This window comes from Nerophis ophidion, linkage group LG01 (assembly GCF_033978795.1).
Source record: "Nerophis ophidion isolate RoL-2023_Sa linkage group LG01, RoL_Noph_v1.0, whole genome shotgun sequence".
In the NCBI taxonomy this organism is placed as follows: Eukaryota; Metazoa; Chordata; class Actinopteri; order Syngnathiformes; family Syngnathidae; genus Nerophis; species Nerophis ophidion.
Genome location: NC_084611.1, coordinates 49,320,988 through 49,334,511, shown reverse-complemented (window position 1 = coordinate 49,334,511; position 13,524 = coordinate 49,320,988). Strand labels below are relative to the sequence as shown.

The 13,524-nt window shown below is 40.2% G+C and overlaps 1 protein-coding gene across 1 annotated transcript in view; it reads left to right on the top strand.

Moving 5' to 3' along the window:
• Positions 1–13,314, top strand: part of LOC133535440 (uncharacterized) — a 39,218-nt gene extending 25,904 nt beyond the window's left edge. The window contains exons 10-18 of the mRNA XM_061875320.1: positions 36–132; positions 211–333; positions 4,900–5,072; positions 5,401–5,498; positions 9,462–9,589; positions 9,677–9,857; positions 10,247–10,391; positions 12,882–12,958; positions 13,136–13,314. Coding sequence (XP_061731304.1) covers positions 36–132; positions 211–333; positions 4,900–5,072; positions 5,401–5,498; positions 9,462–9,589; positions 9,677–9,857; positions 10,247–10,391; positions 12,882–12,956 — 1,020 coding nt within the window. The 3' untranslated portion in view covers positions 12,957–12,958; positions 13,136–13,314. The remainder of the gene's footprint in view (positions 1–35; positions 133–210; positions 334–4,899; positions 5,073–5,400; positions 5,499–9,461; positions 9,590–9,676; positions 9,858–10,246; positions 10,392–12,881; positions 12,959–13,135) is intronic.
• Positions 13,315–13,524: the final 210 nt, after the last annotated feature.

Here is a 13,524-nt window from a genome sequence, read left to right as displayed (position 1 = left end):
GTATATGTATACTGAAGAGGTAGTTTGTGTCAAAGGGTCACAAGTTCGTCATGGCGGTCACATATCTGACTGCAAGCGGGAAGAAGAGTGCTCACTTTTACTGCCCGCTCTCCAACTCTTTACCAGGACAAGGTACTTTCCCCGACGTTCACCACTTCTCTCAGCTGTGCGCCTCACCTTCTCACCTTCCTCACTTCCTCCTCTTGTAAGACTGCAACCTTCCCCGCGAGCAGCGTCTGCCCTGCGGGACAGGCGCTCTATCCCGGCCGGCATGTCTCGCCCTGGGCTGCTGCTTCGGCAAGCACCCCCCCGCTTGCTACCACGCCATGGACGGTGAGCTTGCCCTCGCTTTTCACTAATCCAGACAGCCATTGTTTTCTAACTTGGCTTCCTGGGTGTTCAAACTCTTTCCAACACGGGGTCGCATACTGAAAAAAGTATGCACGGGCCATTTTTGCATGAACATTTACATATTTAAGTGATACATTTACATGTGTGTGTAACATTTACATATCTATGTGAAATAATTATGTGAAAAAATTACATATTTACATGTACCATTTACATATCCATCTGAAATATTTACATGAAATATTTACATATTTATGTATATGACATTTACATCAACATTTAAATATTTACACATTCACATATTTATGTGTAACATTTACATATCTATGTGAAATATTTACATGAAACGATTACATATTTACGTGTAACATTTACATATTTACGTATGACATTTAGGTCAACATTTAAATATTTACATGGAACATTCACATATTTGCGTAAAACATTTACATATTTACCTAAAACATATCTGTGTGAAACATTTACATATTTACGTAAAACATTTACATATTTGTGTGACATTTGCATACCTTTGAACTATTTGTGTATGCCATTTGCATAAGTAAGTGGGTCATTGACATAATCACATAAACATTTGCATGATTATGTGAAATATTTGCATGGAACATTTACATATTTATGTGAGACATTTACATAATTGTGTGAGACATTTACACATTTACGTGACATAATTACATGAAACATTTACATATTTACGCGAAACATATATCTACGTGAAACATTTTCATAAAACATGTCTACGTGAAGAAGTTAGATATTTACGTAAAACATTTACATATTTTTGTAAAACATGTATCTACATAAAATATTTACGTGAAACATAGATCTATGTGAAACATATTTGCGTGAAACAGATCTACATGAAACATTTACATATGTTAAATATGTATGGGAAACATTTGCATAATTATGCGAATCATTACCATAACCATGTGAGGCATTTGCGTAATTATGTGAAACATTTACATGCCATATTTGCATATTTATGTGATGCATTTACATAATTACGTGATACATTTATATTAATTTATATTTATTTTTGGATTGCAGCACTAAAAGTATCCGTTGATTAAAATCTGAGTATCTAAATTGTAATTTAATTTAGTTTACATTTTATTTATTTATTTTTTATATATATTTCAGCACTATGAAAATTAAAAGTAGGGCAACTCATACAGTGTTGTGTTGATATTCTGATTGGGACCCAGGCTGCTCTGTATTGGAAAAGTTGAGCCCTGATGTGAAAAAGGTTAAGAAATTCTGTTATAGGTGATTGATTGAAACTTGTACTAGTAAATTGCACAGTACAGTACATATTCCGTACGATTGACCACTAAATAGTAACACCCCAATAAGTTTTTCAACTTGTTTAAGTCGGGGTCCACGTATATTATCATGATACAGTTGTCTAAATTTTCTTTATTATTATTTAGAAAATTTCAGCTTTTTCTCACTACATACTGATTTTTTGGATCTTTTTATTACATTTTTTTATTGTTTTTTTTCCTCCATGTAATAGAATAAAAAATAAAAATGTGATTGTGTAACTGCACAACTTTGTGTTTGTAAAAAGTTCTGCTTACAATGTTCAGTTACACAAAGTGTTTATTATGGATGTTTTGTCTTTTCAAATTTAAATTAACAAAATGTTGTTTATTTTTTTAAGTGCATTTAATTTTTATTCCGATAGCTTGTCACATTTTGGATCAGGGTGTCTATACTTTTTCCACCAAGGGCCACACACTAACTGAGAAATCAAGTATGAGGGGCCATTTTGATAATTTTTTTCATACAAAAAAACCCCAAATATCTATATTTAAAGACAAACATTTATTCTATGTGACTCAGTAAATTAATATGAATTAAAGGCCTACTGAAATGAGATTTTCTTATTTAAACGGGGATAGCAGGTCCATTCTATGTGTCATACTTGATCATTTCGCGATATTGCCATATTTTTGCTGAAAGGATTTAGTAGGGAACAGAACATCCACGATAAAGTTCGCAACTGGAGAAAAGCCCTGCCTCTACCGGAAGTCGCAGACGATGACGTCACATGTTGATGGCTCCTCATATATTCACATTGATTTTAATGGGAGCCTCCAACAAAAACAGCTATTCGGACCGAGAAAACGACAATTTCCCCATTAATTTGAGCGAGGATGAAAGATTCGTGTTTGAGGATATTAATAGCGACTGACTAGAAAAAAAAAAAAAAAACTTTAAAAAAACGTGATTGCAATCTCGTTGCATTGAGACGGATTCATATGTTTTTAGAGACATTTACTAGGATAATTTTGGGAAATCCCATATCTTTCTATTGTGTTGCTAGTGTTTTAGTGACTTTAACAGTACCTGATAGTCGGAATTGTACGTCCACGGCCGGTTGTTGACGCATAGTGTCTTGGGGAAGTCGACGGCAGCTGTAAGGGAGGCACAAGCTCAGCTGATATCCGGTAAGAGGCGACTTTTTGACCACAATTTTCTCACCAAAACCTGCTGGTTGACATTCGATTGGGATCCATGTTCGCTGTGATCCATAGCAAAGTTTCACGACCGTGGATTTTAAACAAGGAATCACCGTGTGTTTGTGTGGCTAAAGGCTATAGCTTCCAAACTCCGTCTTTCTACTTTGACTTCTCCAATATTAATTGAACAAATTGCAAAAGATTCAGCAACACAGATGTCCAAAATACTGTTTAATTATACGGTTAAAGCAGACGACTTTTAGCTGTGTGTGTAGGCAGCGCTCATATTCATAACAGCCCGTGACGTCACGCGTACACGTCATCATTACGCGAAGTTTTCAAGAAAAAAGTCACAGGAAATTTAAAATTGCAATTTAGTAAACTAAAAAGGCCGTATTGGCATGTGTTGCAATGGTAATATTTCATCATTGATATATAAACTATCAGACTGCGTGGTGGGTTTCAGTATGCCTTTAAAGCTTTAAGCAGCGAAGGACGGGACCGCTTTGGCGTTAGCTATCCGGCAGCCATCTTAACAAATATTTCACACGAGGGCGAAGCACAACTAGTTTTAATATTATTCAAATATTGTGTCACTGGCGCGTTTATGCCATTTATAAGATTACATACTGGGAGTGGTAGGAAAAAAAAAAGAGAAAAAAAACGTCTAGCTCTCTGTGTGAGCGCACGGAGGCCATCTTAGAAAGGTTTTTCAGCGCAGCGGTTTTTTGAAGGCTAATAAAATAAAAACCGGACCATTCATTGTCTTTACTGTAGCATAAAAAGTGCAGATACGCCACAACAGTCAGGCACCATATATAAGTACCCAAAATAAAGAATGTCGGACGGTTGTTTTTTACGATATGCAGGCAAACGACAACTTTAAAACATACCGGCTTAGCTACGGCACCTGGCAGCCATTTTGGTATAGACGATCACAGCCCCTCCCTCATGAATGTTGGTGCGTGCGCAACAGCAGCAGACAGTACGGAGAAAAAAAGATTAAAAAAACATCACCCTCACTGTGTCTGCGCACGGCGGCCATCTTTGAAATGGTTTTCAGCGCAGCGCTTTGAAGGCTGATCAAATCAAAACTGTAGTAGTGATTAAAATTATTTCATCTACTTTTAATCAGAAGGGTTCAATCTCTCTTCTCTTGCTTATTTGAAGCCGAAACGACAAACTGCTTCAGAGGAGATAATGTTAGAAAGAAAGCAGAAAATGTTTTGCCAACTTTTGTTGATTCCTGTTGATTTTAGCTTGGAGGTAAGAGTGTATGAAATATAGGTCTAACTGAGACCTACGTAGTGGTTTTTGTTTCATGTTTCTACGACGTTCCTACTGGAAGTTATAGACCGTTTTGTTTGTGTTTTCTTCCTAGGGGGAGCTAGAGCGCAATTTTGACTTTTGGGTTTTGGTTTTTAGATTAGATCGCAATTTTCGCCAGTCCTGATGTGTGTGTCAAATTTGGTGAGTTTGAAGCTTGTTAAGGGAGTCAAACTACAGTTCAAAGAGGCGGCGGTATATTAAAGAATAATAATACAACCTTAGAAATACAAAAGGGTCCTTTGTCCCAAAGGGACATTCGGTCCCTAATTCTTCTATAATGTTCAGCTTTTTGTCATTACATTTAGATTTTTTTGCTCTCTCTTCCCCTCACATTGTTGCCCTTTTTTTTTTAATTTAGAAATGTTGTTATTGGCAGATATTAATTTGAAAATACAAAACTTTTTCAACTGACTTGTTAGGTAAATTTGCAGAGAGTATCGGTATCAGATCGGTATCGCCGATACGAGCCTGAATGTTGCGTTGGTATGGGATGGTAAAGAAAGTCGGTGGTTTGGCACATCACTACTGTGTTTGCACGCCACTTGGCAGGGAACGCGTGACTCTTTCCAACAGCTGCCATTCCCAAATGACTCAAAGCGCCGCAGACCCGATGTGAAAGGAGTGTGGATATCAATTACCTGTCGGGATGTGTGACCTTTTTGTTGGTGTGACCTTTTACACCCTGCACAAAGCTGACGTGTACATGTGCGTGTTTGTGCTCGTCTTGCAGAGTGCACAATCGACCGCCACTTTGTGTTCTCTGTGCCTGCGTCCCTCACCGAGCCCCCCCTCTCGCCCGGCCTGCTGGTGGTGAGCAACAACTCCACCTGCACACCCCTCAGATTTACCCCCCAGTACGCCTTGTTCAAGCTGCCCATGGACGGCTGCGGGGCTCGCAAAATGGTGACTTTTATTCAACACAACACCCTTCCTCCCTTCCATCCATCCATCCATCGTTCTATCCTTCCTTCCATCCTTCCTTCCTTATCAATCCGTCCCTCCCTCCATCTTTCCTTCATTTTGTTTTCCTTCCTTCCTTCCTTCCTTCCTTCCTTCCTTCCTTCCTTCCTTCCTTCCTTCCTTCCATCATCCATCCATTCTTCCTTCCTTCCCTCCTTCTTCTCCATCCATCCTTCCTTCCTTCCTTCTCCATCCATTCTTCCTTCCTTCCTTCCTGCCTTCCTTCCCTCCCTCCCACATGCTCACTAATGGCTTTTCTCCGCCCCAACAGGAAATGGGCAAAACTTTGATCTACATGGTGGAAATAGTCAACAGGATTCAGACTGTAAGCCTCAATTATGGAACCATCACTCGAGATTCTCCTGTTAGGTCAGACCTTTTCTCATTCTTTATCAGGACTTAAATGACTCATATTCACATTTTCTTTCCACATGGATACACTTCCTTGCGGTTGCCATTACCGTATTTTTCGGATTATAAGTCGCTCCAGAGTATAAGTCGTACCTGCCGAAAATGCATTATAAAGAAGGAAAAAAACATAAGTCGCACTGGAGTATAAGTCCCAGTTTTGGGGGAAATTTATTTGATAAAATCCAACAGCAAGAATAGACGTTTGAAAGGCAATTTAAAATAAATAAAGAATAGTGAACAACAGGCTGAATAAGTGTACATTATATGACGCATAAATAACCAACTGAGAAGGTGCCTGGTATGTTAACGTAACATATTATGGTAAGAGTCATTCAAATAACTGTAACATATAAAACAAGCTATATGTTTACCAAACAATCTGTCACTCCTAATCGATAAATCCCACTAAATCTTATACATCTAGTCTCTTACGTGAATGAGCCAAATAATATTGATATTTTATGGTAATGTGTTAATAATTTCACACATAAGTCGCTCCTGGGTATATGTCGCACCCCCGGCCAAACTATGAAAAAAAACTGCGACTTATAGTCCGAAAAATACGGTACATGCTTCTTTCTGCAGCTTTGTTTACGTGCCTCCACTTCGACAGCATCTTCTCCCCAGCATCTTCATTGTAGTTTTTAGTTTTCTGCTGACATATATGTTAGAACTGTACGCTGCTTTGTGTTTAGTTATGGCATCGGCGGAGGATGCATGTGCATGTACGAACCAGTCTACCCCACGACAAGAGGATCGAGACAAAAGAGCTTACTGACTAAAGCATGGGTGTCTTATTTCTTATTCAGGGCCACTTCGTAACTATGGCTAACCTTAAAGGGCCGCATAATTGATTTGGCGGACTACATTCAATGACGTGACGGGCCACGTCACGTCATTATGATGTGACCCGTCATAAATGAACAGCAGGCCACAGTAAGGGTCACAGTAAATATCGTCGCGCAACACAAATGTCGTGGCGGACCACATGAATTGACGTTGCCGACCAAAATAAATGTTGTGGCAGGCTGCATTCAAATGACGTTGCGCACCACATTGAAAGATAAAGCAGGCCACGTTAAATGTGAAAGTTGAATGATGTGGTGGACCACGTTATATGACTTCGCTGACCTGATCACAGGATCTGGCAGACCAAAATAAATTACTTAGCGGGCCACATTGACGTGGCTGACCATAATAATTGTTGTGGCAGATGACATTGAAGAACAAGGCCGGCCACTTTAAATGACGTCGCAGCAAGCTGCGTTAATGACGTAGTGGACTGCGTTAACTGATGTCGTAAACCTCGTCAACTGACCTCACGCGCCACATTAAAAGACAAGGCAGGCTACTTTAAATGTCATCGTGGACCAGGTTGAATGATGTGGTGGACCACGTTAAAGGACTTAGCTGACCTAATTAAAGGATCTAGCATTAAATGACGTGGCGCACCACATTGAAAGATAAAGCAGGCCACGTTAAATGTGGACCACGTTGAATGATGTGGTGGACCACATTATATGACTTCGCTGACCTAATCACAGGATCTGGCAGACCACAATAAATGACTTAGCTGGCCACATTGACGTGGCTGACCAAAATAATTGTTGTGGCAGATGACATTGAAGAACAAGGCCGGCCACTTTAAATGACGTCGCAGCAAGCCGCATTAATGACGTAGTGGACTGTGTTAACTGATGTCGCAAACCTCGTCAACTGACCTCACGCACCACATTAAAAGACAAGGCAGACTACTTTAAATGTCATCGTGGACCAGGTTGAAAGGTGTGGTGGACCACAATAAATGACTTTGCTTACCTAATTAAAGGATCTAGCAGACCACAAAAAATTACTTAATTAATTGACGTTGCTGACCAAAATAAATGTTGTGGCAGGCCGCATTCAAATAACGTTGCAGACCGCATTAAATGACGTGGCGCACCACATTGAAAGATAAAGCAGGCCAACTTAAATGTGGACCACGTTGAATGATGTGGTGGACCACGTTATATGACGTCACTGACCTAATCACAGGATCTGGCAGACCACAATTAATGACTTAGGGGGCCACATTGATGTGGCTGACTAAAATAAATGTTGTGGCGGACGACATTGAAGGACAAGGCAGGCCACCTTTAATGACGTCTCGGCAGGCCGATATAATGACGTAGCGGACTGCGTTAAGTGATGTCACGGACCTCGTCAACTGACCTCACGCACCACTTTAAAAAGACAAGGCATTTCACTTTAAATGTCATCATGGACCAGGTTGAATGACGTGGTGGACCACATTAAATTACTTTGCTGACCAAATTAAAATATCTGGCCGACCACAATAAATGACTTGACGAGCCACATTAATTGACGTTGCTGACCAAAATAAATGTTGTGGCGGACGACATTGAAGGACAAGGCAGGCCACATTACGTGACGTCGCGACAGGCCAAATTAAATAACGTTGCTGATCAAAGTAAATGTTTGGCGGACGACATTGAAGGACAAGGCAGGCCACAATAAATGACGTCGCGGCAGGCCAAATTAACAATGAGACTACTTTGCTTGTATTTGCATAATAGTTCCACTTTAACAAGACTACTTGGATTGTATTTGCATAATAGTTACACTATAACAGGACTACTTTGCTTGTATTTGCATAATAGTTACACTTTAACAGGACTACTTTGCTTTTATTTGCATAATAGTTGCACTTTAACAAGACTACTTTATTTGCATAGTAGTTGCACTTTAACAAGACTACTTTGCTTGTATTTGCATAATAGTTGCACTTTAACAAGACTACTTTGCTTGTATTTGCATAATAGTTGCACTTTAACAGGACTACTTTGCTTGCATTTGCATATTAGTTCCACTTTATTAACACTATGCTTGTATTATTATAGTAGTTCCACTATCAAAACTATTTGGCTTGTATTTGCATAATAGTTCCACTTTAACAATAGTACTTTGCTTGTATTTGCATAATAGTTCCACTTTACCAGGACTACTTTGCTTGTATTTTTATAATAGTTCCACTAACAAAACTATTTTGCTTGTATTTGCATAATAGTTCAACTTTAACAAGACTACTTTGCTTTTATTTGTATAATAGTTCCACATTAACAGGACTACTTTGCTTGTATTTGCATAGTAGTTCAACTTTAACAAGACTACTTTGCTGGCATTTGCATAATAGTTCCACTTTAACAAAACTACTTTGCTTGTATTTGCATAATAGTTCCACTTTAACAACACTACTTTGCTTGTATTTACATAATAGTTTTACTTTAACCAGACTACTTTGCTTGTATTTGCATAATAGTTCCACTTGAACAACACTACTTTGATTGTATTTTCATAATAGTTCCACTTTAACGAGACTACTTGGTTTGTATTTGCATTTTAGTTCCACTATAACAACACTACTTTGCTTGTATTTGCATAATAGTTTTACTTTAACAAGACTACTTTGCTTTTATTTGCATAATAGTTGGGACTACTTTGCTTGTATTTGCATAGTAGTTCCACTTGAACAACACTACTTTGCTTGTATTTGCATAATAGTTGCACTTTAACAAGTGTAAAATAAAATGTTTTGTATTGACTGATAGAAAACCACCTGTCTGTCTTCTTCAGTTGACAAGCAGATGGAGCCAAATCTATTTTAACTCATCAAATAAAGAGTACTATCATATGGTAAAAAAAAGGGGAATTGTTTTCTAAGGTCTGTTAAACTCAGGCAGCACAAAGTTGCAGGAATGGGCTTTAGTATTTTCATTTAATTTTGTTAGTGTTTTGCAGACAAGTAATCCCAGAGTAACGTATGACGTGGTTATTGAGTGCACTTCCATGTTCCGGCCCAGAGTAACGTATGATGTGGTTATTGACTGCAGTTCCATGTACCGGTGCTTCCCTGGCGTGCAGGTTATTGGTGGAGTGCAGGTACGTGCCAGGCAGCGTCCTCACCGTCAGCTACCTGGTGAAAACTCCCACGCTGGGGCCGGCTGTCCAGACTCAGGGTGTGTTCGGCGTGCAGCTCAGACTCGCCAAAGGTGGACGGACTCTAGTCTCTTTTGAAGCTGATGAAAGATGGCTTTCCTGTACTGTTACTGATCATCATCCTCGTCATCATCATGCAGACGCTGACTACAGCAGCTACTACCCGCAGTATCACCAGCCCCTGCAGATGCTCCTGGGGAAACCCCTCTACCTGGAAGTGCGGATGCTGAACGCCCCAGATTCCAGCCTGGTGCTGCTGGTGCACTATTGTGTGGCCTACCCACGCTCAGGAGATGCCGTGTGGGTGCTGCTCTACAACGGGTAGGTTTTCACACATGATTGCAGTGGATGCAACAGAAACCTTTTGTAGATGTCAAACTCCAGACACGGGGGCCGCCACAACTCTTCATGTGGCCTAAAAAATTATATTTCTCAATTAAATACTTCGCCCTTTCCATTTTGACTTTAAAAAATGCATGCACGGCATGCAATTTCATATATTTTACACCAGTGGTTCTTAACCATAGGGCCTGGCCCCACTGTTGGGCCATCAGCACCCAATATATCAATCAGCGATGCCAATTGATATATTATTCAGTGTTACACGGCCCTCTGAGGGCAATCATAACTGCCATGTGGCCTTCAATGAAAATGAGTGTGTGTCCCCTTATTGGGTTCATTAATGTGCTGTGTCGTCTGTTTCTACCAAGATGCCCCAACCCACTGGACCCAGCCTCTCAGCAAGTGGTGCTGTCTCACCCTCCACCGCCGGCCCCTCAAGGTCAAACACGCCGCTTCACCATGAGCACCTTCCAGTTCCTTCCTGACGACCACATCAAGGACCCGGATGAGGAGGTAATGATCATCAGAGACGACGAACGTAATGGCCGCACAAATCGTAGAACCACCTCGTTAACCGTTTGCATCGGGAAGAAGTGTCATGGCCGTCTCGGCAGAGAAGTGTTTTGATTCTGAACGGGAAGAAGCTTTTGGAGAAAAAAACAAGTCATCAAACTTTATCGTCACTTGTGAGACACAATTTGTGGAGCAAAATGATTTGTACTTCATAATTTAGAAGAGTTTTTGTACGCCAGTGTGCCTAGTTGGCTGTTTATAAGGAAGTCGGAGGCGTTCCTATTTGACTTAACGTATTTCCTTGAATTGCTGCCGGGGCGCTAATTAATTTAAAACCTCTTCTCACTCTGGGGCTTACCAAAGGCATGCGGTAAATTTAGGCCTGCGCTTATAAATTTAAGTGTGATGTAAGGGTACCATCATGAAAAGCACATTTAATTAAAAAAAATGTCATTATGGTCTTACCCTTACTTATAAATGAAGTCCATGTGCAGCTCCTTCTGATCAAAAGCATCGATAACTATTTTATAGAAGTCTTCCTTATCTTTCTTCAGTTTTAAAAGTCTCTCTGTCTTGATGGAGATCTTCCTTTATTACCTCCTGCTTCGATTAAAAGTCCAGTTTAGAAAACTGTTATATTTTAGATATGTAATCCTCCACGTTAAAAGTGCAAGCGAGAGGAAAAAATAAACGATCACTCTTGCTGCTTGTTGTCAGTTCTTCTGCAGCCGATTAGTAGCAAGAAGGATCACTAGCGCCCTCTACCACCAGGAGGCGGGAGTCATTTTAATGACTCATATTTTACACACGCAGCTACGGTATATTAATAAAACATAGCTGCTTACTATTCTTTTTAGCATATTCAAAAGCTTGGACCTTAAATCCTACTGAATAGCTCTTAATCTTCTTCCATTTATGCAATTTCAAATGATTGAAATCAGCCTCCTCCATTTTGAAAAGGATGACAGGTGAAGTGTCACTCGTGACGTGACTAGATTGACCCGGCGGAAATTCTAGGCATATGCTAATTATTTGGCAAAACGAGTTTGACCCAGCGGAAATTCTAGACATGCGCTAATAAAAAATAATATTTTGCCAAACGAGTTTGACCCGGCGTTAATCCTGAGCCGGCGGTAATGCTAAGAATGCGCTAATTATTTTGCAAAACAAGTTTGACCCGGCAGTAATTCTAGGCAGGCGCATACTATATACCCGGCGGCAATTCAAGGAAATACGGTACTATGAAACACCTTGTATTAACGGAAAGGGAAAACTAGGTTGTGAGGATTTTATAAGTCCAGGGGCAATCAGTAGAAAATGGATAGATGGGTGGCATTCCTGAATTTTTATTATATATTTATTTATTTTAACTGAGAAATGCAAAACAAAAAATAATCCAGAGCAACATTCAAGGAGCCATATGTAGTAATGTGGCCAGAAATGATACTGAAATCACGGTCAAAATTCTGTAGTCCCCTCCCTCTGTCTGGACTGAGGTTGTCACATACGCAGCCCAAACCTGCTGGATGGACCGGACTACTCCGAGGAACTTCAAACTTTCACTCAGAACGCAGACTGACCCAGAGTGGTGTGGCACCTTTTCACTGTACTTTACTCTACGTTTGTACTTCTCTACACATCACAGCAGGGGCTAATCCATTAAAACTCTTAAAAATAGCTTTTAAAAATGAGAAATGTATAAAACTCATCATCTTATATTTTCGGGTAATATTGCAGTGATGATGCTTCGTTGGTTTTTGGTGAAATATCTTTAGTGTTTGTTTATATCATAGGGTTGTATGGTATACCGGTATTAGTATAGTACCGCGATACCAATTAATCATGTTCAGCACTATACAGCCTCTACAAAGTACTGAACGAAGTACTTATAAGCAGACACAGTGTGTAGACAGAAAATGGAGAATGGACAAATTTTTGCTGCCCCAGTTGGATACAATATATGATTATTCAGAAATACAAATGTTGTGACACTAGTGATATCGCCCTGTCTCTGCTCTGTCTGCGTCACGGCAGTCGATGTTCGTCCTCGGCAGTCAGCAGGCCGAGTCTGGACACAAATACTGATACGAGACGACTCACAATCTCTGGATTGCAAGTTGTCCCTTTGCACAGATAGAAAAGTACAACTTCAGCACAATTGATATTAACTATAGCAACGGCCTTTAAGCTTAAGAGTTGTGTGATAACTTACACGTAATTATTCTAACGAGGTTGATTGGCAACACTAAATGGTCCTTAGTGTCTGAATGTTGTCTGTCTATCTGTGTTGTTCCTGTGATGAGGTGGCAACTTGTCCAGGGTGTACCCCTGCCTTCCGCCCGACTGTAGCTGTAAAAAATGGATGGATGGTATGCTGATTGTTTTTCTCTTTGTTTTGGTTTCAATGAATGAAAGGCACACACGTTGGTGAAATCCTAACTGGCTGCTTACATCACTTGACATCACTTTGTGTTTGTGTCTTGCTCGCAGATTTACTTCATGTGTTCAACTGAAGTCTGCTCGCCGCATGACGGCCCCTGTGTGGAGGGTTGTTTTGGTCATTGACGGTGAGTAAATTGACTCTCTCACACACACAAGCACACACACACAGGGACCCTGAACAAGCGCCATTAATACTCCTGAAAAGGACAAGCGGGCTGCTCCTGGTATGACAGACGGACAATGATTTAGTAATGAGAGGCTTGAATTATTCATCACCACTGATCCATTTCCTGTTTTGACAGTTACGGAATGGAAAGCTTGACTGCAGTGACCCAAGTCTCGAGCAGGTTTTTTTTTTCTCTTTCTCTCAACGAAACATATTTTTATGTTTCCTTCCTGCTCGCGTCTCTGCTGTTCTCTGCTTGAGGAAAGAGACATCGGTCATTTAAGCGGCAATAAAAGCTGTCCGAGGACAAAAGAGGGTGTGTGTGTGTGTGTGTGTGTGTGTGTGTGTGTGTGTGTGTGTGCCTCTGTCAAGATGGCTGCGTTACGAATGGAAGCGCTGCTCTATTTAGAAGAAAAAGTAAGAGTGGTGACGCATTACACGCGCACACTTTAGATTTAACAAGCTCACTTAGTGCTCCTCATTGTGCACTACAGCTTTGCAGCGACTATAAAAGTACAAATTTCT